Genomic DNA, 25,590 nt, shown 5'->3' with positions numbered 1-25,590 from the left:
CTCAGTATTCTACCACTTTAAGTGGATATTTATGCTCTGTATGTGCATCTGGTTGGTGTATTACAGGAGTTTTTCTGATTGATGCAAAACCGAAGAAACTAATAAGAGCATTTGCACCAATTACAAAAATATAAGTATAAATAGAGCAGAAAACAAGCAAAATATCTTAATTGCAATATCAAACTCAAGAGTATCTTTGCATCAGAAAGTATATACCCGATGCATGGTGAAACAAGATGTTTGTTAGGTAGTAATAAAGGTCCATTAATTCAACTATACACTTTTTAATTATGGATGCAGACCCAGATTCTAGTCTTTTGCAAAAAGCAGTGCAGGTTTTCACCCTGCAATAAAATGCACTATGTTTCTGTTGCACGAACTGGAAAGCATGTTTGCATAGAAGCATGCAATTTCAGAAAATTCTAAGTCTGTTTATTAATATTTCAATCTGCTGCCTACAAAGTAGTTCACTTGGACTGTGCTGTTCTGTAGAAATCATGCCTGTTTTCTTAGAAAAGCACCACGCAGAAAACTGTCTTCTGTAAAAAGGGGTAAATCGAGCAGACTTTCACAGGCAGTGGGTAGATCACGTTTAGATCTCTTCATACAACGTATCAAAGATATTTAGATAGTTTATTTATTTTAAAAAATTGTAGGGGATGAAAGAGGAAGTAATCGAAAGGTACAAAGAATTCATTGGGGACAATATGCTTTTCCAAATCCTCTTGGGAAACAAAAAAACATCTAAGCGAGCGGTCAAAAAAACCAAGCTAGAGCGAAGCACAAAGAATGAAGAGGATGAGTTCGGAATGGACGACTCAGAGGCATTTACGTTCACGCACTCGCCTGGGTACATTACGGGGACTCTTCGGCATTATCAAATAGAAGGGCTGAACTGGCTTATAAACATGTACGAAAAGAAGATTAATTGCATTCTGGCAGACGAAATGGGTCTGGGAAAGACTCTCCAAACAATTTCACTGCTTGGATACTTGTACACTGCAAAGAAGAACAAGCTGCCAAATCTTTTGATAGTGCCAAAGTCAACTCTGCAGAATTGGAAGAATGAGTTTAAAAAGTTCATGCCAGGGGTCAAGACCATTATCTTCCACTGCAGCCGGAAGGACATCCGAACAAAAGCAAAAGAGCTGCAGGAGCTAGACTATATTGCATGCATTACTACATATGAGATGTGCTTGGCTGGAAAGACACAGCTGCAGTCTGTGGAGTGGCAGTACATTGTTATTGATGAGGCGCACAGAATTAAAAATGAGCAGACTGTTCTGAGCAAGGTGGTCCGCATTATTCCGTGCGCGCACAGGCTTCTGCTTACAGGTACTCCACTGCAGAATAACATTCACGAGCTGTGGGCTCTTCTGAACTTTCTTGCGCCGGAGGTGTTCTCTGATGGGGAGGGCTTTGATGCATGGGTGGAGTCCTCTTCAAATGACGTAGACAATGAAACAGTAGATAAGCTCAGAAACCTGCTTGGCTTATTCATCCTAAGAAGAGAGAAGGCGGACGTGGAAAAGTCCTTGCTTCCAAAGAAAATCATCAACCTGTACACTCCACTGACAGAGATGCAAAGAACGTGGTACAAAATGATCCTGGAGAAAGACGCAGAGAATCTGGTGAATGAGGGGTCCAAGATGCAGCTAATGAACATTGTGTGCCAGCTGCGGAAGTGCTGCAACCATCCGTACCTATTTGATGGGGCTGAGCCAGGCCCTCCATACACCACAGGAGAGCACATTATAGATAACAGTGGGAAGATGCTCATTCTAGACAAGCTTCTGGTGCATTTAAAGCAAAAGGGCAGCAGAGTTTTGATTTTCAGTCAAATGACGCGCATGCTTGACATCCTAGAGGACTACTGCAACCTGAGGCAGCATGAATACTGCAGGATTGATGGAAGCACAAGCACAGAAGACAGGTGTGAGGCAATTGAGGAGTTTAACAAGCCAAACAGCGAGATGTTCATCTTTTTACTGAGTACCCGAGCAGGTGGTCTTGGAATTAACCTAGCCACAGCAGATGTGGTCATAGTGTATGACAACGACTGGAACCCACAGATGGACCTGCAGGCGCAGGACAGGGCGCACAGAATAGGGCAGAAGAAGCAGGTGTTCGTTTTTAACTTTCTGACAGAGAACACAATAGAGGAGAAGATACTGGAAAGAGCGATGAAAAAGCTGAAGCTTGATGAGATCATTGTGCAAAACCAAAAGAAAAAGGACAATGCAATATCGCAGAATGAGCTGCTGAGCATTCTGGCAAGCGGAGTGGATAATGTTTTTGACACGGACAGCAAGCTAGATCGATCAATTGAGGAGACCATTCGGATTGGCATGGAGAAGACAGACCTGATGAACTCAAAGATCGATGAGCAGGGAGTTTTGAAGGACCTAGGCGGAAATGAGATAAAGGCATACGAGTGGGAGGGAGAAGACTATAGCGTAAAAAGTGCAAAGCAAAAGCTGGCAAAGTACATTGTAGAACCAGAGGGAGGAAGAACCCGCGGAATTACGCAGGGCATCCTTACCAAGAGAAAGTCAACTGGCATTCGGCAGTTTAATCTCCCAGACTACCAGTTCCATCCACAGCGGCTGCATCTCCTCCAGAAGAAAGAAATAGAAAAGTTCCAGGCCACAGGAGACCCAGAGGACCTTCTAACACCAGCAGAGAAGGCAGAAAAAAAGACACTCTACGAGGAAGGGTTTAACAACTGGGCAAAGCGAGACTTCTGGATATATGTAAAAGCATGTGAGCGGTACGGAAGAGACAATGTAAAAAAGATCTCAGCCAGTCTCTCTGACAAGAGCGTAGAGGAGGTAGAGAAGTACGGAAAGGTCTTCTGGGCCAGAATAGATGAACTAGCAGACGCAGACAAAATACGTCTACAAGTGCAGAAGGGCGAGCACAAGATCATGCGGTCTCTGAAGATAAAGGAGTATCTAAGAGAAAAGATAAAGAAAGAAGGCGACAACTTTAAGATTCCATACCCAATTAGCAATAAGTCTATTGGATATACAGAAGAGGCAGACAGATTTATTCTGCGGATTCTGAACAAAAAGATGGGCACACCAGAGTGCTACGACGAGCTATGGAACAGAATTCGTGAGGCAGAAGAGTTCAGCTTTGACTACTATCTGAAGGTGCGCACACCGCATGATCTCCAGAAGAGGGCACAGTTTTTATTCACTGGCCTACTAAAAGACAAAAAAGGAAGTCTTTCATCAGACCAGTAACACCATAACCTGTCATGGTCACCAGACCAAGCAGTGTTCATTTGTTATATCGGGCTGCCTGCACGCCCATGAATAAAATAAATAAAGAAACCAGTCTTACAATAAGCACAGATATCTAGTGCTAACTCATTAGAATATGCAGGCCTATTGTATATAGTAGCAGTATTATAGAATTTCCAGACTGCATATGAAGTGATAGAAAGAGTCTTCCTTTGCAGCTGAGTTCTAGAATAATTTGCATATTAAGAAAGTCTCTTTATTATTTTGTATGTGTCTTATTGCCTGATTGCTTAATGCTGTCACATAAAAAGCTGTCAAAATTCTTTTAGACACTGCATATTTAAATAGTTCTTTTGCAGTGAAATGTCTGTCATTTAGAGACCAGAAATTTCTCTAGTTAATTTTGTCTGTGATGCAGAGGCTTCATATAAAGGAACGAATCAAGCTTACATAAAAAGTAGGCAGGCACGCATAGTATTTGTGGGCTGCAACTAAAGCCATTGATTATATCTCGCAGTGCCTGCTAAAGGCAGATATTTTTGTAATATTGTGTGGATGGGAGTGCATGAGAACTAAACTTTACCCAATCTTGTGAATAAACGACCAACTGAACCCAGTGCATAAGAAACACTGTTTTTGGTTGAATCCCATGCGCTGCTAGCAACATTCTTAATGCCAGACCAGAAGTCCTTGAAGCCCTTCTTTGCAAGAGAGGCAACAATTGAGACAGGATCACTCATAACCCTAGTGGCAGCATAGTTGATGCACCGTATGTCTTCAACAATATTTGTGTCAGTGGCTGCTCTTTGGAAAGAATAGTATGTGTACATGAATGCAATAGAACCAATGCAGAAGGTGGTGTAAACCATAAACAAAAGAAGAACACGTCTTAGTTTGGCAGCATCCTCTTCGCATGAGAGTAGATTCTTTTTCTTATACGGGGTCCTGTCCATAAAGCATTCTGAATACAGGAATATAATCCGAATGATCAAGAATGAAATTAGGCCAGCAATGCACTCTCGAATATACAAATCCGTTGTCTCCAACATGGTAAATGAATCAGGCAGCATTTTAAAGCCTGTTGAATATATGGCTAATATACTGGGCACAGCAAGAAATACAGTGTATGCGCATATTATCCCATAAATGGGCTTTTCCGTTTTAACAGTGCTCACAGAAAATGTCCAAAGACCGTTTTTTACGTTCTCCACCATGATTAAAATAAATCTTGGGATGAGAATAATTAGATAGCATATGATAGTGTAGAGAATAGGTAGAAGTATACTATTCCCAGAATTCTCCCATGTGTGCACAATCTGGGCTGCAATAAGTGGTACGTATAATAGAATATCACTGGCAGTTGTCATGAACATTTTCATCCCGTGAAACTGCTCGGAATAGATGCTATAACTTGAAAGGTAGAAATAGAAGGTCAGAATGTAAAGGCACTCCATGTAGCCAAAGTTTACAAGATTCCTAAGAAACTCAAAGACCCAAGTTAGCATATCTTTTAAAAGAGGAAGAATAAAGTACGTACTCATTCTCTCGAAAATATTGCCTTCTTTCACACAAGGATGGTTACTTGGAAGTTCCCCAAGAAGCTCATCTCTGTTGTGCTTGCAGAATTCAACACCCACTTTAAACTCATCAAAGACAACTGCTTTTTGGGCAAATTTGACATCATGTTTCTTGTCTTCTGTCATAAAAATAAAATTATGATCCGTTATAAAACTTTGTCTAAAAATCACCAAAATGCACAGAAAAATCACCAAAAATATGCAGAAATATGCAGAAATATACTGGCATCTCCCAAATAATATTATGCACGTTCTTTCTGTATACGCATGGCAGCACTCTTATATTTGCACAAAATCTCAAAGATGCAAATATAAGCCCTTTATTGCTCTAGTAGAGAAGATTAATAAGAGCACAGAAAATAAATATGTCAAAATATTAAAAAGTTAACAGTGAAATATCCAGATATATCTAGTAGTATATATAAACTGACGTGCCCAAAAGGGGGCGACGAGCTAGTCCGGAGATAATAGTCGAGAATAGAGAGTGAGGTTGTCCAGGGACTTTTATTATTGGAATCCTGTGGATGTCTGCGGTGCCTTTGACCGGATGCATTTTTGATAATTGTATTCTTGGGTTCGGACATATTCCTTTTTTCTGAATTATTCTAACTATTATATAGTCAGTTTTTGATATACGAGAAATCGTCCGGAAAGTGCATTTATCATAGATGTCCTTTTGTCACAGGGTTTATTGAAAGTGGGAATTTTACCACATAAACCCTTGCATATAAAGGACTTTTGCATCTGTATAGTGTGTTTTCTTTAATATTATTTTCATCTGATAACTTAGTCTATATTACTCCTTAGACATAATTTATACCAAATGCATGAAATTTACTCAGAATTAATACACATCACAGGATTGCTTATATAAGGGCCTAAACATATTTACATGCTCATATACACAGACAAGCCAAAAGTTGCAAAAAGAAACTTTAAAAAACCACACAAGCAAAAGACAAAGCTCATCTAAGACTAACATGCCGCCCACAAGGAGCCAGCAGGTAACTAATACTCGTGCGGCCATATGCCTGCGTACACACCAGAACCCGTTCGATCTCTGAAGTTAAGCGCGTGACAGCTTTGATAGTACTGCGATGGGAGACCGCGTGGGAACACAGAGTGCTGCACTTTTTGTCCTTTTCCACACTCGCACTTACGATCTCCAGAGACTCTATATTTTTGCATACGCTGAAGGCACTATGCACCCGTATACATCCCAGGATTAATTCATTTAAATTTAATTAACCCAGAATCAATGCCTATGCGGCACAATTTCACTAGAGTCTAAAAATAAATTAAATCACAATAGGCCCAATGTACATGCAAACTAGTGCAAACAAGAGTATTCTATAACCACTAGGCGTATGAAGCAACAAGGACATAGTTATTTTCACTGTAAATATCTCTGTATAAGAGCACACTCAAATAAAATATCCCATATATGACACGTATTAATTTTTTAATATACAGTCTAGACAGTCATACGCTTCATTAAAGACTCTGTCATAGTACTACTCCAAGGACTTTATATAAAACTCAGCCTAAAATAAAACAAAAATAACCATTCTATTATTTCCACAGGAACCCATCTGTCTTAAGATAACTCACTCTTCTCTATGGTTTTAGTTATATTTGGATATTCATTTTGACTTACACTCGTATACTTTTTTCATATAAAATTTCATTAGACTTGAAATATTTCTAGTACTACATCTTAAGAGAAAAATTCATTTAAATGAATTTACAGTGTACTCTAGTGCTAAGTGCATGAGTTTAATTATATCTGTTTAAGAGGGAATATTCATGGATATAATGAGAGTATTATAGATCTGTCTTTATTTCTTAATGAAATGTGCATTTTCATCGATTCACACGAATCACTGCAAACATGTGTTTATTTGTTTGCTCTTAATAAACTGATCTATTTAAATTTATAGCTTAAATAGTTTGTATCTTGCATAAATACATATACTCTAGTCTCTGTGTGAATTCACAGGAGATTGAATACCTGCTGTGAAGAAATAATCTGTACTTCTATAGGATTATTTGTCTTTCTGAAATAACTAGACCCAAGGAATGCAGTATAAAGTGCATCTAACTGTGAGAAAAACCCACTTGTTGCAGATGGCGAAATAGGCAAAATATGCAGTGCATGAGCATATTGCAATAAATAGTGGCCTAAATATGTAGATAGCTTGTTTGTTAAGGGCATTTTATTAACATGTTCTGATATTTAATGCAACTTGGCAAGCATTTCTTGGCATTTGGTCTCGCACTGGGGCAGTGAATTTTCTATGCCATTTTGTTTAAGTATTTCTATTAGGCGTTTAAGTATTTCTTTGAATTTGGCAATATCAGACTCCTCTTCAATAGAGGCAGACAGTACATTTTCAGAAATATATCTGTCCATCTGTGCGCCAATTGTGCCTCGCATCCAATCACCAAGTCCTTGCGTTTCTATACGAGAGAGTTCATACTCGACAATTTCCTCTATTTCAGTTATGGCTTTTGCTTCTTCTTGCTCTTCCATGTACCTGTAGCTAGCAAGCGGGTGCAGTGCTGTTTCTATTTTTTCTTCTAGAACTCTTTCTAAGATATCTAGCATGTCCTTCTTAAACACTCCTAAATATGGCACCTTTAGAATGGTTACCTCCCCTATTAAGATACCAAACTCCGTCTCAATGTCGATCAGTTCCTCTTCTAAATGTGCTATTTCCTCTATGAAATGCACTAGAATATCTTGTTCTTCAGTGTTTTGATACAAGAAAGAATTCAGAAATGCAGCCAAACCCTCCAGATATTTCTTGATTGCAGCCTCAAGAAGAACAGCATGAGCATCTGGTAGGACGGAATAGAGTGTGGCAGACTGCTTAAATATTGTCTTAATCAGGTACATAAACAGTTCACTCCATTCAGTATAGTCTTTCTTCATAATGCCTTGTAGTTCTTCTTCTGCCAGCCCAATGAACAAGTCTTCTATGTATGAGACTTCTTTCTGCTGAAGTTTTTCTGCTCTTTTGTATCTATAACGCGTCTGCAATTCTCTCTCAAATACGGAGAGTTCTTGCGAGTGGTGCATAATTAGCTCCTTCTGCTGCTTGGACTTGCTGTAAATGCACTCCTTCAGCTTCTTTGTGATGATTTTACTGAAGATTCTGTCAATTAGCCCATGGAAGTACACCTTCTCTCTTATGACCTCTGATTCTTCATTTTCCATCTCCAGCTCATCAATCTGTGATAGAACCAAAAATATTGTCTCGTGCTCTGCCAAGCTGCCTATAAGGTACTCCAGGTACCACTCTGGCTTGTCCAGTCTATTTGTCTCAAACTGGCTGAAGAAGTGGTTTGAGAAGTTTTCCTCTAAATCTGCAAAGAATCCATCTAGATAGACATCTCTTCTATTTTCTATTTTACCTGCTTTGCTCTCGCATAAAGCAATCGACCTATTCAGTCCTTTTACAAGACCAATCAGTCTGTCTACTCTAAGAGTGCTTGATGCCTTCTTGCACTCAACAATAAACCTTCTTATTTCTTGCATAAGATGCTGTGTTACTGCGTGCGCCAGACTGTCAAATCCAGATGCCTTTGCTTCGTGCCCCATTGAAACTATCTTTTTGACTGTGCCTGCCATGTCCTTTGAGAGAACAAGCTCTACTTTGTTTATATTCTCAATTGCCTGCACGTATTCCTTCCAGATTCTTTCCCTTCTTTCTGCGCTTTCTTCATTCTCTTTATTTTGCGCTATTTGTTTTGCTTTTTCGAGTGCTTCCTTTTGTTTGTTTAGATTATCTATTCGCTTTTGTTTCTCTTGCTCGAGCTCTTGGCATAGCTTTCGCCTTTTGTCAATGCTCTCTTGGATCTGTTTTAGCATGGCAACGCGCTCTCCCTTCTTCTTTTCCTCCTTAGCTAAAAGACTTGAAATTCTTTCTTCTATTTCAAGCAAGTCGTTGGCTCTCATTGTAGAAATTGTTTTGCAAACAATATTTTTTAACAAATGGAAATCAGTTCGAATGAACACAAAATAGCTGTTACTCTGAGTACTATTGCCAGGAGAACCATTCACATAGATAAACTAAGTCACCCAGAGGGCAACGAAGGAACTGAAGAATATATACAGCTCATGAAGAAGCTCACTGTAGGAACTCTTATTAAAGAAGACCAAAGCTTCTTCTCATATACGCCAGGAACAATACAGGGCGGGGAGGCATCTTTCCAGTGCACCCACAATACTGTAGCAGATGTCCTTATTAGTCTGCTGCCACTTGCTTTATTCTGCAGAATCCCATTGCGTCTTACCCTCAAAGGCACCACAAACAAGAAAGAGACTACGTCTGTTGACATGGTCCGGGCTGTGTACTGCAAATTACTTGGGCAGTTTGGGGTAATTGCAGAGGTTAAAATTAACAAAAGAGCAATATTCCCGTCTAATGATGGGGAGGTTCTTCTTATGGCAGAGACTGCATCTTCTTTGTCTCCTGTTATTTTGGACCAAAGGGAAGATCTAAGACGCATAATAGGAATAAATTACTCTGCAAAAATAAACAGTGACACTGTGCATGCTGTAAGCAATGTAGCCAGAAGCCATCTAAGCCAAGTATGCTCCTCAGTGAAAATATACAATGACATAGGGAACAGCAAGACAACAGGAGGAACACCAGGCCATGGGTGCTTATTGCTTGCCTTTGGTCACAGTTCCATATACGGAGTAGAATACACTGTAGATGGAACAGACTCTGTACTAGACAGATCTGCAGAAGAAAGGATGGATGGATTAGTCCAGCAATTCTACAAGAATATTAGGACAAGTGGATCCTACAGTCACACTGTGCAGTATTTCGTGTTTATTCTGCTGTCTCTTACTACAGTAGATGGAAGTTCCATTATTATTAGGAGAATCTCAAAGAAAGACAAGGAGATTTTGCTCCTTCTAGAGAGGATATTAAAATACACATACACTGTAGAGCCATACATGAAGACAGAAAAAGATATTAATGCTGGAGTACCTGATAATCTGCTAGTTATCAAATCATGTGGTGTAGGGTACACAAATATTCATAAGCCACTGCAGTAATATGTGCTTATGTCAGCCTAGCATCATATCGATCTGTAAAAATATTCTAGAATTATCGGTCTATGGTTTGTTTGTTTCTTCATGCAGCAGAATATTTATAGAAAAATAAAAGCTTTTTATATACTAATTTGGAATGAGCACGGGTACTTTACGAAATATTACGTCTCTCTTCAGAACTGTATACTTCTCATTTGCATGTCTCTTTTATCTTGTTATGTGCATAGTTATAATTCCTGCAGTTTATGTGACCTACAGAGGCCTTTCCTGCATAGGCATAAATATGGAGAAATTTAAGGCCATTGTAGGGAAGCTTTGGCTGCAGGTGACGCAGTCTCTTCTTTGCATATTAATTGGAGATAACACATATATCCTGTATAAGCCATTACCTGAAGATCAGATGATGGGGAATACTTTGATTATTTCAAATCACACTTCTTATGTGGACTGGATATACCTATGGTCTTTACTTCTAAAGACAGGCAGGGAGAGCATTTCATTTATTGCAAAGGAGGCAGTGGGGGCCTTTTATCCTTTGAGGCTGGGAATTGACATGCTTAATTTTGTACTTCTCACCAGAAAGATGGAAGATGATCAAATGCGTCTTAAGAAGGCATGCAGTGTACTGCATAAAAGCAACAATTACAACTTGGTTATTTTCCCAGAGGGAACATTCATTGACCAAGACACAAAAAAGAAAGATGAAATATTTCTAAAGAAAGAACTGGAGAACAGAGGGCTTTTAAAGACACTTTCACCAGAAGAAATTGAAGAGAAGAAAATACACACAACCATACCGCATAGTCTAAACAAGGTCTTCCAGGAGGTGATATTCCCTAGAGTAAAGGGATTCAAGATCCTTGTGGATGAATTAAAACCCACACTCAAAAATATCATGGACTGCACAATATACCTTAATATGCACGGAAGTGATATGATGTACCCATCTGACCACTTTACACTCACAAATATCATTCTTGGCAGATGCTCTCGCATACAGGCTCTTATTATATGCGAGAACATTAAGTTTGATGCTAAAATAGCAGAAAACTCTAGTGAATGGATATACAATAGATTTGCGAAAAAGGATGAACTCCTTAAGCAGCTTAAAATGCAAAGAGCAAGGAAGGATAATATGCATGATATATGCACTGAGTACAAGCAAAAGGGATATACGATAAAGAGACTGCACCCGTCTCTTTCCGTGACTATTTTGCTCTCTGCAGGTTCACTAGTGATTATTCTTCCATGTATCTTTCTGTCATATTTGGTTAGTGTTTTTCTTTACAAGTACTTAGCTAGTCCTTATGATACACTAAAGACACTTTATAACTTTTAACTATAGATCTTCTTCATACTACGAATAAAGAACTTCTTCTAATCTTTTCTACTTTTTGTACTCTTCATGTGCTTGTACTGTATAAGAATATAAGAATATCCTTAAATATGGAATTTTCAAGTGAAATATATTTTACTCCTACTGTAAAGGACTTTTACTAGTACAGAAATATTAATATAGACTAGAATTTATCTAGATTTAATTACTATGCACTTAGACAAGAAGACAATTGTTCTCTTTCAGTGCAGACCATCATATAAATAGTCTGAATACTTCAGAGTACCCAGCTAGGTCTTTTGAAATATTCTACTTGACTTTGTTCTGTATGCCTTTATTCAATTTATTTCTTGCAAGGTATTTATAAAACCATAGGCAGTTACTGTGTGGGTATAAAGCCTTTTCCTTGGATCTGCAATATATGCAGATATTTGCTAGTACACCATAAGAGGCTCTGTTTGCTTACATGAACTCATGTCTATATTGAAAGAGAAGACTGAATATGCTTCCAAAAACTTATTCTCAAGATTGCAATACACCATGAAAAATAAATAACGGGTAATTTCGGGTTATATAGTAAATAGACTAATAGCAAGATAATTATAACCTAAAATCAGATTTTAAATATAAAGTCATATATACTTCTGCAAATGAAGATGCCAAAATATTCTAGACAGACTCAGAAGCCAAACAATCAAGAATATTTACAAGGAACAAATAAAAGTTCTTTTTTAAACAAGATTTTGTATATATTAGGGTACTAATTCCAGTATATTCTGGCTTCTCCTTTGTAGTGCATATGATATAATTGGTATTTTCAGTTTAAAAGGCATAAATTAACCAATTATATGTGCATTTTTAAATATAATTGCAAAATCACAGAAATTTTTTAAGCATGAGAAAAGGACATTTATATTTTCTGCAATTTCTGATGCTACTTGGAAGCATATGCGCAAAGCCTGCAAGAAAACCATCTGCCCAATATGAAGCAAATAATCCTGTGAATCATAGCCACTCAATGACAAAAATACAATTTAAAGAAAAATTTATGTCCAGCATAGAAGGAATAGAGTACAATGAAATGCACTTTCTAACAATGTACTTTTCATCCCGGGTACTTAAATGGAATTATATGTTTGTCTATCCCAGTGAGAAGACACCAGATGAAAAGAAGACCAAAATGTTTGTTTACACAGAAAGTGACTCAGTACTTGAGAGTGCAATTGTGCTTAATGATACAATTGATATCAGTAAAGATTTAAGTGATCTCCATAAAAAAATCAATCAGAAAAAGAATAACGTATACCTGGAGGAGAGCACATTTCAGGAGGCTGGTAAGCTTTGCATTCCATTTACGAATAAGCAATTAGGATACAGTAACCCAAAAAGCTTTTCAACCTGGCTCCCAAGGTTTATTTATCCAAAGGACCTGATTACCTGGATGCTCAGCAAAGAAAAGCCTTTTATCCCAGAGAAGAGTGAAATTGAGAAGAAGCTGCCAGTAATCACACCTGCCTTCGTACTTGACGCACAGGAATACATAAATAACACAGAAGAGAGTGCAGTTGTTACATGGCTTGGGCATGCGTCTGCTTTGGTGACTATTTCTGGTATAAATATTCTGGCAGATCCTGTCTTCTCAAAGAGAGCATCTTCTTTCCCAAATACTATAGGACCTATAAGACACGTGCCCCCTCCATGCACTGCAGAAGCCCTTCCCGTTGTGCATGCTGTTCTTATCTCGCACAGTCACCATGACCATTTTGATCCTGAGGCAGTCAAAGTCATTAGCAAAAAGTCCCCAGATGCTGTCTGGTTTGTTCCCCTTGGGTTTGACGCGCACTTGATGCAGTACGATATTAAAAATATAGTTTGCATGGGATGGGGAGAGATAAAGACGCATACATACACTCTAGAAAGTGGAAAGAAGCGAAGGATTAAGGTGACATCTGTGCCTGCCCAGCACTGGGGGTGCAGAACAGGAATTGACATATTCAGGGAACTATGGTGTGGATGGATTGCCACTGTGTCTGATGCCAAGGATAGGTCTATTTCAAAAACCATGTACTTTGCAGGAGACACGGGAATGTGCCGAAAGGAATTCCTTAAGATAGGAATGTGGTTTAACATTGATCTAGCACTCATCCCTATTGGGTGCTATGAACCAAGCTGGTTTATATATCCACAGCACATCTCCCCAAAGGAAGCCCTTATTCTTCACCAAATTATTAAAGCAAAGAAGTCAGTGGCTATTCACTGGGGAACCTATGACATGGGTACAACAGAAGATTTCTTACAGCCAAGAGACGATCTCATAAGAGATAGGGAGGCACTTGGGATCGACTCTAGTGAGTTTATTACTGTCTGCCCAGGTGAGCTTATACCATTTTAGCCTGGAAAGGGTTAATTTATAGTCTAAAGAACTTAGGGCAGACTTCTGTCGTAAATAACTCTTGTATGGATAGTAGTCTCTGCAGCAAAATTGCTGCTTTTTCAAAAGTATCTGGCTATTCCATAAGGATCCAGCCAAATGACTAAATAGGACTAGAACAAGCATGCAGACAGAGCATATCTATAAATCTGATATGATTTTAAAAAGGAAAAAACATAACGGAAAATGACAAAACCTGACAGAAAAACTCAGAATAAGAGTACTGCTCAAAGATATTATTGCGAAAATAAAAGTTCTTCATTCAACAGTATCTTAGTCTTATTAGACTATTATTTCCAGCCTAAAGTGCTTCCACTTATACAGAACCATTTATATCTATGAGTTTTGCACCATACACAGTGCTATAAGAATATTTCTCTTCATAGCCACTACTTCAACTATTAGTGCCTCTGCAGTACTATAAAATACCTGACTTTCTGGTTTATATTCACAATAATTTTCTGTTTAGTGTTTATATTTCTATCTAAGATGGATGTCTGAATTTATTTACATCTATTAGAAGATATTTGTTCTAGTACTCTCTACCTAATATTTTCTTTATTTTCTAAAATAAACTCTTTAAGTGTAGACATTTATTCTGTATATATTTTCATTTTTATATAACTCAGAAGCCAGAAATTCGTGAAAATTAATATCCTTCCGTTATAGGCTGTAAAAACAGTCAAAACCAAGTGTTCTACTGGAAAACAAATATTCACACTCTTGGTAAAATAGATAGTATTCTCATGGGTTTCATGCAAATGTACTCTTTATACAAAATATATTCATGCAGATGTTAGGCAGTGCACTGTAATAAACAGACTAAAATATCTGTGATATGTTCTTTGCACATATTTTTATATGATTTATAAGGAATTTTAGAGATTTTAAACTGTTCTATCTTATTTTTATACCACTAGAATTCTTTGTCCAAAAGAATATTTATTTCCTAGGCTATAGTATAGACTAGTATGCTCAAATATTGAATAATTAATTATCACCAAAATAACTATTCTTATACAGTTACATTAAAGTATATGCATATGTACTAGTAACAAGATGATATTACCGTTTATCAATAAAGGACACCCCTTAAATAGCAAAGAAAATAAGATAAGAACTAATTAGTCTAAAAATCCAGAATGCACCATAAAATATGCTTCATTTCAAATGAAATTCTACACATAGGAAGTTACAGCAGTGTTATACCATATTATATATTTAATGCTCAGAGACAGATCAAAATACCATGCATTTTAATTATACCCAAAAATAAATAAAACCATCTGAATTCTTCTTCCGTATAAGCACACACCTGGCTGCCTATATTTTCACCATGGTTAAAATATCAGTATAATTTCCCTTTATCTGCTATAAATATTCTATGTCTACCATCCAAAAATAAGACACAAAGAGTATATGAGAAAACAATCCGAACAAATTAGAAGCACTGCACATTTATAGCTAGTATGAATACTTAGTAATTATCCATATGTATGCTAAATTTCCTACAAATACACTGCAGCACAAGGCACAACTTGAAAATCTATACACAAATTCAAGTTTAAGTGATATTTATACATCCATAAAATCCAAATAACCAAATGCATATGAGACAATGACTAAAAATAGGTTAAAACAATGCAACCAGAAGGTAGTATATATAGATAAAAATAAGTACACTACTGCACTCCCAGTAAATTAATTAATTTCCCTGTAAATTATCTGCTATTTCTGACTGTCTCGTCTAAGCACACATATTTATACTTTTCCAGCTGCAAGAATATTTTTATGTATCCTCTCACAGTTATAAGAATAGCAAGAGGACACGAAGTAAAGGTGGAAATGAAGAGCGGGAGCATATACACAGGAATGCTTTACAAGTGCGACCTATGGATGAACATCCATATTAAAAATGCAATTAAAAATGGAACAGAAGAAATAGAAGAGTGCTACATAAAGGGCTCAGCAATTAAGGCAGTGCACTGCAAAAAAAAGCACCTTTCAATGCAAGAAATACTCCAGAAAAGAAAAAAATAGGCAGAATATATGTACAAATATGCCAGTGCAAAGCAAAGACCACTGGTGCACTGAAAATTAAAATAAAACTTCCTTCTTCTAGTAAGGGAATATCCACATGGAAAGGACACTGCGTATTTATATTTTATTTTTAAATTTTAAAATAGTAAGAAGAATGAAGATAGAGGAGATACATAACAAGGATCTATCGCTATCCGATAGAATTGATACATTGTACAATTGGAGGGCAACCGAGTACTTCTTCCAATACATACAGGACAGTAGTATGGTAGCCAGCAAGATAATACCATTGATTATAGAGGGTTTAGCAGGAACGCAGGAAGATAAAAAAAAGACAATGTCTGTGCTTATACGAATTAGAATAAACAGTACAATCTCGCATGAGTTGATCGACAGGCTGATAGAGATACTTGAGAAGGACGCACTGACGAATATATCTCTTGCTGTGCGGTGTCTAATTGAGATAACCAAGAAGACAAAGCCATCTGTGCATCAGCATGTAAGGATTCTATCTGCGATTGCGAACTTTTTCAAAAACCTGACAGATGATTTGCACTCATTGGAGAACCAAAATGAAACAAAACGGGCACTTTTGCTGAGCAGTGAGCCGGTTGTTCTGCTGCTGTTTCTGACCCAGATAGCCAGGGAGGAGTTTATAAAGAACTTTGTGCCTCTTGCAAAGGCTCTTTCGTCTTTTGTGCATTTTTTCATCCAGCGCACGGACTCGATCAATCTGTACCTTATAAACGAGAATATAAAGCTGCAGTGCATCACGACTCTTACGCAGATTATTTCACTTTTCATGGGGGTTCTTAAAGACAATCCGCCAGAGATTGCAGCAATGACCTCTTTTATTCCAGAGCTGAGCATATTCCTGCTTGGGTACTGCCCTGATGACGCAGTGAACATTAAGAAGGACATATACCACCATCTGAGTGTTCTGAAGACAGAGAAAAAGCGAGTCTTTGCCTCGTACTCAGAGATCATTCTCAAGGACGGGATTCTTCTGCGGCCAAAGCACTCAGTGCTAAAGCTGCTTGGGCTCACGCTGTCCACAGAGTTTTTGATAATGTTTAGGGACATTACGCACCGGCATCTTTCCCTAAAGGTGTGCAAAGAGGCAGCCAAGATCATGTGCGAATCAAACGACCACACGCTGAACAAGCTGTGCGCAAATGTGTTGGTGCAGATAAACGACACAACAATCAGCGACAACATAAGCATAGCAGAGAAGGGTTTCTTTATCCGAATGAACTATGGTGCGTTTGTCACTGCGTTCAGACAATACAGTGAGATCCCAGTGACAGAGGAGACAAAGAATGTGCTGCGCTCAATCATCCGGGGCATGAAAAACACAATGCACTACTTCTCCCTCTTCCAGAACATTCCCTCGAATGCAATTGTGTTCTCTCTCAAGTGCTTTAGCCCGTATGAGGTGCAGGAGCTGTCAAACAACCTAGGCATTGCTTTCAAGCCCTTCAACCAGTTTGACTTGGAGAAAAAGGCAGACATTATTATTGTTTGCGAGTTTCTGCTGATTTTCTTCTACCTGGATGCAGCGCTCTTTGAAAAGGTGCTACTAGACAACGTAGGAATCCTTTTTGAAAGCACAAAAAAGAACAAAGACATGTTCATCATATGGAGGCAGTTTTTGGCGTATGCCGGTGTGGCAAGAAAGTTTGCAGATGTGATCATACAAGAGCTCCTAAAGATTCTGCACAACGAAAAGGACAAGCAGTTTATTATTCTTGCATTCAGAGAGATTTTTACATCATTCACAGTGCACACAGTAGAGATTGAGAGCGTAGTGGCAAGCAATCTGCCAGAGCTGTTTAAAAAGTGCCTGATGCCGGAAGAGCGGCTTCTATATACGCTTGAGATCGTAAAAGATCTGTTCAATGCGGCAGGAAAGGAAAAGCTTGAGATTCTGCATAAGGAAATGGCTCTGGTGCTTCCTGGGTTCTTTGCAAAAATAGAAGAGATCACAAGGCTCTACCCAAACAGAGTTGAGCCAGTTGAACTAATTCTGACAATATCAGTGAAAATATCAGGGCTTCTTCCGTTCCTAGGACAGATGGCAAAGGCACTAGTGTGCGCACTGCGAATGAAAAATCAGCTGTCAGCACTTGCCATGGAGACACTCGAGACTTGTGTGGATAACTTAAATGCAGAGCTTCTGATGTCCTATTTAAGCGAGGAGATTGACAGCATATTCACTGCGCTGGTGAACCTTGTGCACGAGGAAGAAAGCTCTGTTATGGCAATTAAGCTGCTTGGAAAGCTCTCTGGGAAGGCAAGGGCGTCATTCAATGTACCGGCTATCAGCCAGGCAGAGCAAAGCTCATCTCTCACAGTAATAATCCCAGGAAAGACAGACAGAATTCGCGTGCCAATTCACGGCGTGCTGAAAGAGGCTGCCCGGGTCCTTGCAGGAGAAAAGCCAGGCAGCCAGGAGCAGGCCCTTACACTAGTAGGGCACTACTTCTACACGTTCTTTAAGTGGGAAGACCTGTCGGACAAGATTCTTCACATATGGAGCAAGGAGATAGAGATTATTAAGGAGGCAGATTTTAAGGAACTGCACAGCAAGGTGCGGTCTGGAGTGTTCACACCAGTGGACGACGAGTGGCCCACTGAAGAAGAGCTTATCACCATACCATGCGAGCTGATCAATGCGCTGTTCAAGTGCGCAGCAGATCCAAGAGAAAAGACTAATACGCCCATACAGAATACAATGACAACTGTTACTGACATGTACACAGGGAGCGTGCTCTCTGCAGGACTGCAAAACAGCGCACAGACAGAGGAAGGAGACGGAGATGGTGCAGGCCAGGCAACTGCCAACTCCATAGAGGCAAAAAAGCTGTTGATTTTGCTCTACTCATTTGTCTCAATCTTCAAGTCTCTTGAGCTGATTTACTTTGAAGAGTTCCAGAAAAGAGTGCGAGTTGATGTGGCGCATCTGATAACATCACTGACCCAGGCCTTTGGGCACCAGCAGACAGAAGGTGTTGCGCAGTCTGTACTGAGCACAATGTACAGCATATCCCTTAACATATGCGGGTCTCGTGAGAAAACATCACAAATGACACTTTTCTACAACATACTCCACTCGTTCTGCTCCGCATGCTATGCGAACAGCGATAGAGAGAAGATGTGCGGCATCCAGGGCATTCTATTTATGACACAGTCTTTGGATATAGGCGTGAGCTGGCTGCTGTACCAGGAGATCCGCATTGTCAAGGCACTCTTCTTCTCGCTCTCTTCAATTCGGTACAACAATGTTGAAAGAGTGAGAGAGGGAATATTCCACATATGCAGAACAGCACATGACCCAGCTGTGGAAACAGAGCCAATATCGTCTGAGTACTTTATGCAGCTGATATTCACATTTGCGCAGGAACTAAGCCATCCACTGGAAAGAGTGCGCATGGTGGCTAGAGAGTGCCTGGACTACAGTGCAGAGCTATTCGGGTCAGATGTCTCTGCATTCCTTCTGCCAATCAAAGAAAAGATTCTGGCACAGGTTCTTAGTAAGCCACTGCGTGCACTGCCAGATGGAATCCAGATAGGAAACATGGAGGTGATGAGATATCTGTTTGGACTGCGGCCGCCTCTTATGAGCATTGACGAACGGCTGGAGAGATTTATTGGCGAGGCCTTCAGAATTATCGCGTCACCCAACGGCACAATTGAGATGAAAAAGGCAGCAGTGCAGCTATTTGTGGCAGCAGCTGTTTCGCCAGACTTTAGCTCAATGCACTCGCTGATGAAGATATCGCAGATGCTGATCAAAGGCCTGTTCTCAAAAGAGGAGGAAATATGCGAGGTGTGCCGAGACGGACTGCGTCAGATGTACATCTTGGGAAGAGAGCCAGACAGAGAACTTTTGCAGACATGGCTGGTCCCAATTGTGAACACCATAGGACAGAAAAAGAATGTTGAGTCGATCATCTCTGGGCTAGTGCATTTGCAAGACCTGGATAGAGAGATCTTTAAAACAGGACTGGCAAGCAGCTTGCTTGAGATAATTGGGCAGCAAGGAACAGGTGAAAGTCTATCAGAGGAGATTGTAGACATGATCTACGAAATATTCGCAAAAACACCCCAACTACCAGAGGGCGAGTTTCTCACCAGGTCAGTGCTAACATATGTGCACCACTTTAAGACAATGCTGCCAAAGAAGAAAGGAAAGGGTATATCTGAGTACCTGTCTCTTAGGCCCCTTGCAGCAAGCTTTTTATTCAGGCTTGCAAATGACGACGACACAGCATACTACATTCTGCACAAGCATCTGCAGGAGGCGTCTGCAGGAGGTGCATTTAGGATAAACAATCTTAACATAAACACGCAGACAGGCAGCAGCACCTCAGGCGGACACTACAGAAATAACCACCCAATGGCAGTCTCTGCGCAGTCCACTTGGAGACAGTATGTGCTGTCAGACGCAGCAGGCGAGATATTTTCAATGGACAGCATAGAAAGAATGGTTGAGATGTGGAGAGAAACCTCAGGAGATGCAGAGTTTGAGAGAATTGTAAGGAAGTGGTGCTTCAAGTCAGTGGAGGGCTTTATTCGATACTACACTGCAGAAGAACTCAGGACTGCACCAATTAGGACACCGCAAGAGAATGGCGAGACAGTTCTTTCCCTGTTCTTAGAGGCACTTGAGAAAAAGATAATACTGAACATTGAGCCGAAAGTGCAGAAGAGAATTCTCCAAACGGTTGAGCCCCTCATCACAGACAAGTCTATTTTATGTGTGGACGGGCTTCCTGCGTGGCGAATTGAGGTGGCTCTGATGCTTATAAAGGAAGACCCACTGCCCCTCATACAGAAAGCCACTCCGCAGCCTAAGACAAAACAGCCTACAAGAGCAACTGCACGGTCTGGACTAAAAAGCACAGGGAACTCCCGAGGAGGCAGCCCCATGATGAATGATAACATGAGAAGCGCAAAGGCAACTGCAGACAGGTATACTATAGCAGACTACCTAACAAAAGTGCTGGAGCTGGAGGCATTGGAGCCCGTGGATGCAATAAGAATCACTGCCTTTTTAGTTGAGTTTGACCCAACACCAAACACAGACGGGTTTTTGCCCCTTATTACTGCGCATCCTGAGTATGCGGAGCATGCAATCAAAGGAATAGTTGCGCTTTTAAAAAGATATGGAGTAGAGCCATTTATTGAAAGCATCTCGTCTGCACTGGAGGATGACACTCTTTATAGAACGCATCTGTACATCTTCCTTCCAGCAATAGTGAAGGTCCCGGAGCTATTCACAGGCTCAGGAATAGAGGCTGTTGTGTGCACCATGATACAACGGCTATTTATTTCTGGAAGCGCAAAGATCGCACTTCTTCTTTTGCAGGCCTCAATTGTCTGGTATAAGGAAGGCGCAATATGCGATGGAGTTGCTTTGATTTTGACGAGCTCTTATGTTCTGTACTATATACACAATAAGCCCGGGGATGTGGTGAGTGGCATATCTGCCCTTCCATTCTATGAAGAGCCAATTATAGTCTCGCCGGATAGGATAAACCCGCAGTCTGTGGCCAATCTATACACTGAGGTAGCAAAGAATAATAAAGTACTCGCATTCAGCCTGCGAGGCGCAGTAAATGCATGCTTGGTGGAGGAGGGATGTGCAGCACTGGAGCAGATTATACCAGTAGCAGCAAAGATCGACAAAGAGTGCATTAGTGAGATATTCCAGGGACTAATTACAAAAGGCATATTCCCGAAGCTGGCTATAACATGTGCAGAGCTGCTGAATGGAGAAGAGGCTGCAGAGCAGGCAATGCGCATGCTGGAAAAAGGTCTGAAAGATGGGGCTACTACGCTGTCTGACTCTCTGCCTGCAGGACTGAAGCTTGCCCTAAAGTATCCAACAACTGAAATTCTTACAGTGCTTGCGCAGATACTTTCCAGGCACCCAGAGGTCTTCAGGTACTCCGAAACAGCAGAGGGCGTGGTCAGTATAGTGCAGAGCCCAAGCGTGCCTTCGTCTTTGAAACAGAGCGTGCTGCTGGCCATGGAGTCAGAAGAGCACCAGGAGATAAGGCTGGGCCTGGTTTACACTGCATATATAGACCCGCAGATGCACAGAGAGGATATAGTTGCAGGCCTGCAGCCGCTGTTTGTTAAGGGGCTTGCATGCCCCACAGATAGAATTCGGGCGGATTTCTTCAAGATATTTGACCAAAGTGTGTCTTCCCATGTAGAAGAAAGGCTTCTGTACCTGAGCACCTTTGAGTGGGATCTGTTTGAGAAGGGCACTTGGCTTCCAGCTTTCTGCCGAATGGTTTTAGGACTGTTTGACGTAGTGGCTTTCCAGACAGTGGCATTTTGGGACCTGAACGGACTGGAGTTTCTGGAGAAAGACGGGCATGCAAGCAGAACTCTATCTGGGCACGGTAAATCACCATCGTTTTCAGAGAGCCCTGAGTCTCTGTCAGCACTTTTCCAGGAGTTCAAAAGATACAAAGCCAGCAAGCAGACCATTATGGGCAGCATTCTGTCACTTCTGTACGGAAATGAAGAGGCGTCCTCGCAGATTATTAGGTGCCTTCTTCCTGGAATTATTGAGCATCTGCCAGAGCGCACGAAAACATCGCTGCATGTAAGGATTGAGGACATGCTTATTCGCTTAGGGAAATCCAGAGTGCCGCGCATAGCAGAAACAGCAGAATGTCTTATTCTAGGAATATCCTCCCTTTGCCAAGGTGCATCTAGATATACTTCGATAGATTCGCTTGTGCAGAAGGATAACGGACAGAGATCTCAGAGTGAGGAGCATGATGAGAACAGGAAGTGCATTGATAAGTGCAGAGTTCTTGAGGTGGCATATCACACGGGAACGTGGGCAGCCTCTGCATATGTTTTACATGACAGACCTGAGTCAGCAACTGTTTACAATGCAATTGAAGAGAAAGACTACTTCCTTGCACAGCTAAGGATCTCTGCATTTTATCCAGAAACAGTCCAGGCACTTCTTCTACAGCAGATTGGAGACATTAAGGGGGCACAGGCAGCATACGAGGACATTCAAACAAAGGCCCAGAGCGGAATTCTTCTCTACAATGAGTCAGAGTACAAGATTTGGGAAGAGCAGTGGATCGAATGCGCAGAGCAAATGCAGCAGTGGGACCTGCTCTCTGAGATTGGAATAGCCACAAAGAATCCAAGCCTAACTGTAAAAGCCAAATGGCACACACTTGACTTTTCAATTGAGTCAGATAAAAGCGCCTTCAAAGGTCTACTAGATGACATATCTTTGGTGGATAAGACGTTTTACTATCTGTTCGTGGTTGGTGAAAAGACCGATGAGACGGAAGAGTTCCTCTACAGAATTGTCACGTCTACAATAGATGAAATAGCAAAGTATCCGCGGCTTTCACCAAGACAGCTGCACGCCATTGAGAGATTCCAGATAGTTGTGGAGATGAATGAGTCATGGCAGATCACAGCGTCAGATGACCTGCGAAGAGATCTGATAGGGATTCTGCAGGCTTGGAAGGAGCGAGTTCCATTTGAGTGGGCATCCATCTCGTTTTGGACTATGCTGGTTCGGTGGAGAACACATGTGTTTTCTTCCATATGGAACGGAAAGGCAAAAGAGAAAACTCTGCAGTACAGAGGCTACCACGAGACAGCACATATTCTGAATCTGTTTTCAAAGACCCTTCGAAAGCATCAGATTCTTCCTGCTGCTCTATCTAACCTAGACAGCATATACACGCTTCCAAATATCGAAATATCAGATGCGTACATGAAGCTGGAAGAGCACGGAAAGTGCTATTTGCAGATGAAGGAGTATGCAGCAGGGCTTGACCTTCTTGGTATGACCAATTTGAACTACTTTACAGCAGCACAGAAAAGCGGAGTGTTTTTGCTACGCGGTACGCTTCTAGAAGGAAAGGGCGCAGTTGACGATGCAGCAAAGGTGTATGCGCAGGCAGTGCAGGTGTATCCAACAAATGCAAAGGTGTGGTACAAGTGGGGGCTTCTTTCATGCAAAACAAATCGCGCAAATGCAATCAATGCGTTTATGCAGGCAGTGTCTATATCACCAGGATCACTAGCAAGAAAAGCAGTGGTGGAGATAGTTGCGCTGATGGATCTTGAGGCAACCAACAAGGAAATTGAGAAGGTGTTTGAGGCAGCGTCTACAGAAATTGACTGCTGGTGCTTTGTGCCGTTCATCATACAGATAGTTTCTATTCTGGCAAGCAGCGGCTCGCTAATGGCAGTGTCGATACTTTCACGAGTGGCGCATGTATATCCGCAGGCTGTGTACTTCCCAGTGCGAAATGCATTAGAAGAGGAGCGAAGAAAAGGCATAAAGGAGGGACCCATATCGGATCTGTGGACATTCTTAAAGACAGGGTTTACGCTCATGTGCATAAACATTGAGGGCATTGTGGAGAGTTTTACCATGCGGCTGAGGGCGTCTGCTGAAGAAGAGTTCTACCGGCTGCTTACAGCTCTGCTGTCTGAGTCACTTCAGCAGCTATTTGGAAAGGAGCCAAGAGAGAACGGGTCTCTGCTTATAGCAATACAGAAGATCTCTGAGATGATAGGGATGTCTTCACTGGCACCGAAATACAAAAGCTCTTTTGATGAGGACTTCTCTTTCTTTGTGTCAGAGAGCTTGCCACCGCAGAGCATTCTTGAATTGGCACAAAAGCTGCTTGTCTGGAAGAAAAGCATGGAAAGGCTGCTGCTATCGCATCCTAGGTCTATTAGCATTGAAAATATTTCTAGAAGACTTGTGGACTTTGACCAGCGCAACGACGATATTGAGGTCTTTGGGCAGTATGTCGATATATCTGACAGAGCACCCCAGATGGTTAAGATTTCCAGATTCGAGCCCAGCATCAATATAAAGAGAAGAGGAGGCATAAGCCTGAGAGAGCTAGCAATTCGTGGAACCAACGGAAAAGTGTACCCAATACTTCTGCAGATGCCATCTGGAAAGACCGCAAGAAGAGAAGAGCGCTTTATACAGGCGCTTGCACTTTTCAACGCATCAATTGCCAAGACAGTGGAGATAAAAAAGAGAAGAGGGTGCATACCAATTAAAAAGATTGTGTCTCTAAACAACCAGACGAAGATCTTCATAGAAGCAGAGCCTATGCAATCGCTTAATGACATACTTCACAATGAAATGGGGGCAGAAGGTGTTTTCCAGATGATATTCCAATGCAGGCAGGAGCTCCATGGGGCTGACAATAAAACCTCGCTGCAGGAAGCAGATGCAATCGACCCAGAGAAGAGAGTGAAGATGTTTTTGAATACCTGCAGTCGAGTAGGCGAAGATCTCATCTATAAGCACTTTATGAACAGCTTCAATTTGCAAAGTGACTTTTTCTACTTTAGAAAGTCGCTGTCCATCTCCTACAGCATCCACTGCTTTATGTCGTATGTATTTTCAATAGGATCGCGCATGCCATCCCGTCTATTTGTCGGGGAAAGCACAGGAAAGGTATACTCTATAGACTTCTATCCATCTTTCAGTGACAAAGCACTATTTGAAGAGGTTCCTTTCCGAATGACCCCAAACATACAGAAGATAATAGGGCGCGCAGGACTTGAAGGGCCTTTCTTTACTACAATGTACCACATGGCAGCTGCATTGTCCAAGAAAACATTCTTGATGCGGTATATGGATGTCCTGGCAAGAGAAGAGGAAGGCATAGAGCATGCAGAAAATAGTATGCGAATAGCCAGACATAAGCTGCACGAACTGCTTCGAATGGATGACAGCCCATCAATGAGCATTGTTAAGTTGGTTGGAAATGCAACCAGTCCAGAAAGACTTTCTATGATGGATCCACAGTGGCACCCGTGGCTGTAATTGCCTGAAGGGTTTTCTGCACAGATGT

At 40.8% G+C, this 25,590-nt stretch overlaps 8 protein-coding genes and 1 non-coding gene across 9 annotated transcripts; 7 read left to right on the top strand and 2 right to left on the bottom strand.

The window, feature by feature from the left end:
• Nucleotides 1-659: 659 nt before the first annotated feature.
• On the top strand, nt 660-3,248 carry NESG_01392 (uncharacterized protein; the record flags this gene model as incomplete). The annotated part of the gene is made up of 1 exon (XM_053049022.1): nt 660-3,248. One exon carries the CDS (start codon nt 660-662, stop codon nt 3,246-3,248), a length of 2,589 nt encoding a protein of 862 aa, XP_052904827.1.
• Nucleotides 3,249-3,820: 572 nt separating this feature from the next.
• NESG_01391 (uncharacterized protein) lies at nt 3,821-4,951 on the bottom strand (the record flags this gene model as incomplete). The annotated part of the gene is made up of 1 exon (XM_053049021.1): nt 3,821-4,951. The coding sequence occupies one exon, from the start codon at nt 4,949-4,951 to the stop codon at nt 3,821-3,823; it is 1,131 nt and encodes a 376-aa protein (XP_052904826.1).
• An 893-nt stretch (nt 4,952-5,844) lies between these two features.
• Nucleotides 5,845-5,959, top strand: NESG_01390. Its single transcript, XR_008288887.1, has one exon. It is a non-coding gene; the product is annotated as a 5S ribosomal RNA (ribosomal RNA).
• A 1,102-nt stretch (nt 5,960-7,061) lies between these two features.
• Nucleotides 7,062-8,786, bottom strand: NESG_01389 (uncharacterized protein; the record flags this gene model as incomplete). The annotated part of the gene is made up of 1 exon (XM_053049020.1): nt 7,062-8,786. One exon carries the CDS (start codon nt 8,784-8,786, stop codon nt 7,062-7,064), a length of 1,725 nt encoding a protein of 574 aa, XP_052904825.1.
• A 36-nt stretch (nt 8,787-8,822) lies between these two features.
• On the top strand, nt 8,823-9,899 carry NESG_01388 (RNA 3'-terminal phosphate cyclase; the record flags this gene model as incomplete). The annotated part of the gene is made up of 1 exon (XM_053049019.1): nt 8,823-9,899. The coding sequence occupies one exon, from the start codon at nt 8,823-8,825 to the stop codon at nt 9,897-9,899; it is 1,077 nt and encodes a 358-aa protein (XP_052904824.1).
• Nucleotides 9,900-10,032: 133 nt separating this feature from the next.
• NESG_01387 (uncharacterized protein) lies at nt 10,033-11,235 on the top strand (the record flags this gene model as incomplete). The annotated part of the gene is made up of 1 exon (XM_053049018.1): nt 10,033-11,235. One exon carries the CDS (start codon nt 10,033-10,035, stop codon nt 11,233-11,235), a length of 1,203 nt encoding a protein of 400 aa, XP_052904823.1.
• Nucleotides 11,236-12,127: 892 nt separating this feature from the next.
• On the top strand, nt 12,128-13,624 carry NESG_01386 (uncharacterized protein; the record flags this gene model as incomplete). Its single annotated transcript, XM_053049017.1, has 1 exon — nt 12,128-13,624. The coding sequence occupies one exon, from the start codon at nt 12,128-12,130 to the stop codon at nt 13,622-13,624; it is 1,497 nt and encodes a 498-aa protein (XP_052904822.1).
• Nucleotides 13,625-15,454: 1,830 nt separating this feature from the next.
• Nucleotides 15,455-15,703, top strand: NESG_01385 (uncharacterized protein; the record flags this gene model as incomplete). The annotated part of the gene is made up of 1 exon (XM_053049016.1): nt 15,455-15,703. One exon carries the CDS (start codon nt 15,455-15,457, stop codon nt 15,701-15,703), a length of 249 nt encoding a protein of 82 aa, XP_052904821.1.
• Nucleotides 15,704-15,857: 154 nt separating this feature from the next.
• Nucleotides 15,858-25,562, top strand: NESG_01384 (uncharacterized protein; the record flags this gene model as incomplete). The annotated part of the gene is made up of 1 exon (XM_053049015.1): nt 15,858-25,562. One exon carries the CDS (start codon nt 15,858-15,860, stop codon nt 25,560-25,562), a length of 9,705 nt encoding a protein of 3,234 aa, XP_052904820.1.
• Between the last annotated feature and the right edge of the window lie 28 nt (nt 25,563-25,590).

This window comes from Nematocida ausubeli (assembly GCF_000738915.1).
Source record: "Nematocida ausubeli strain ERTm6 chromosome Unknown supercont2.3, whole genome shotgun sequence".
Lineage (NCBI taxonomy): Eukaryota > Fungi > Microsporidia > Nematocida > Nematocida ausubeli.
The sequence above is the reverse complement of the archived record's forward strand: the minus strand, read 5'-3'. Positions and strand labels throughout refer to the sequence as shown.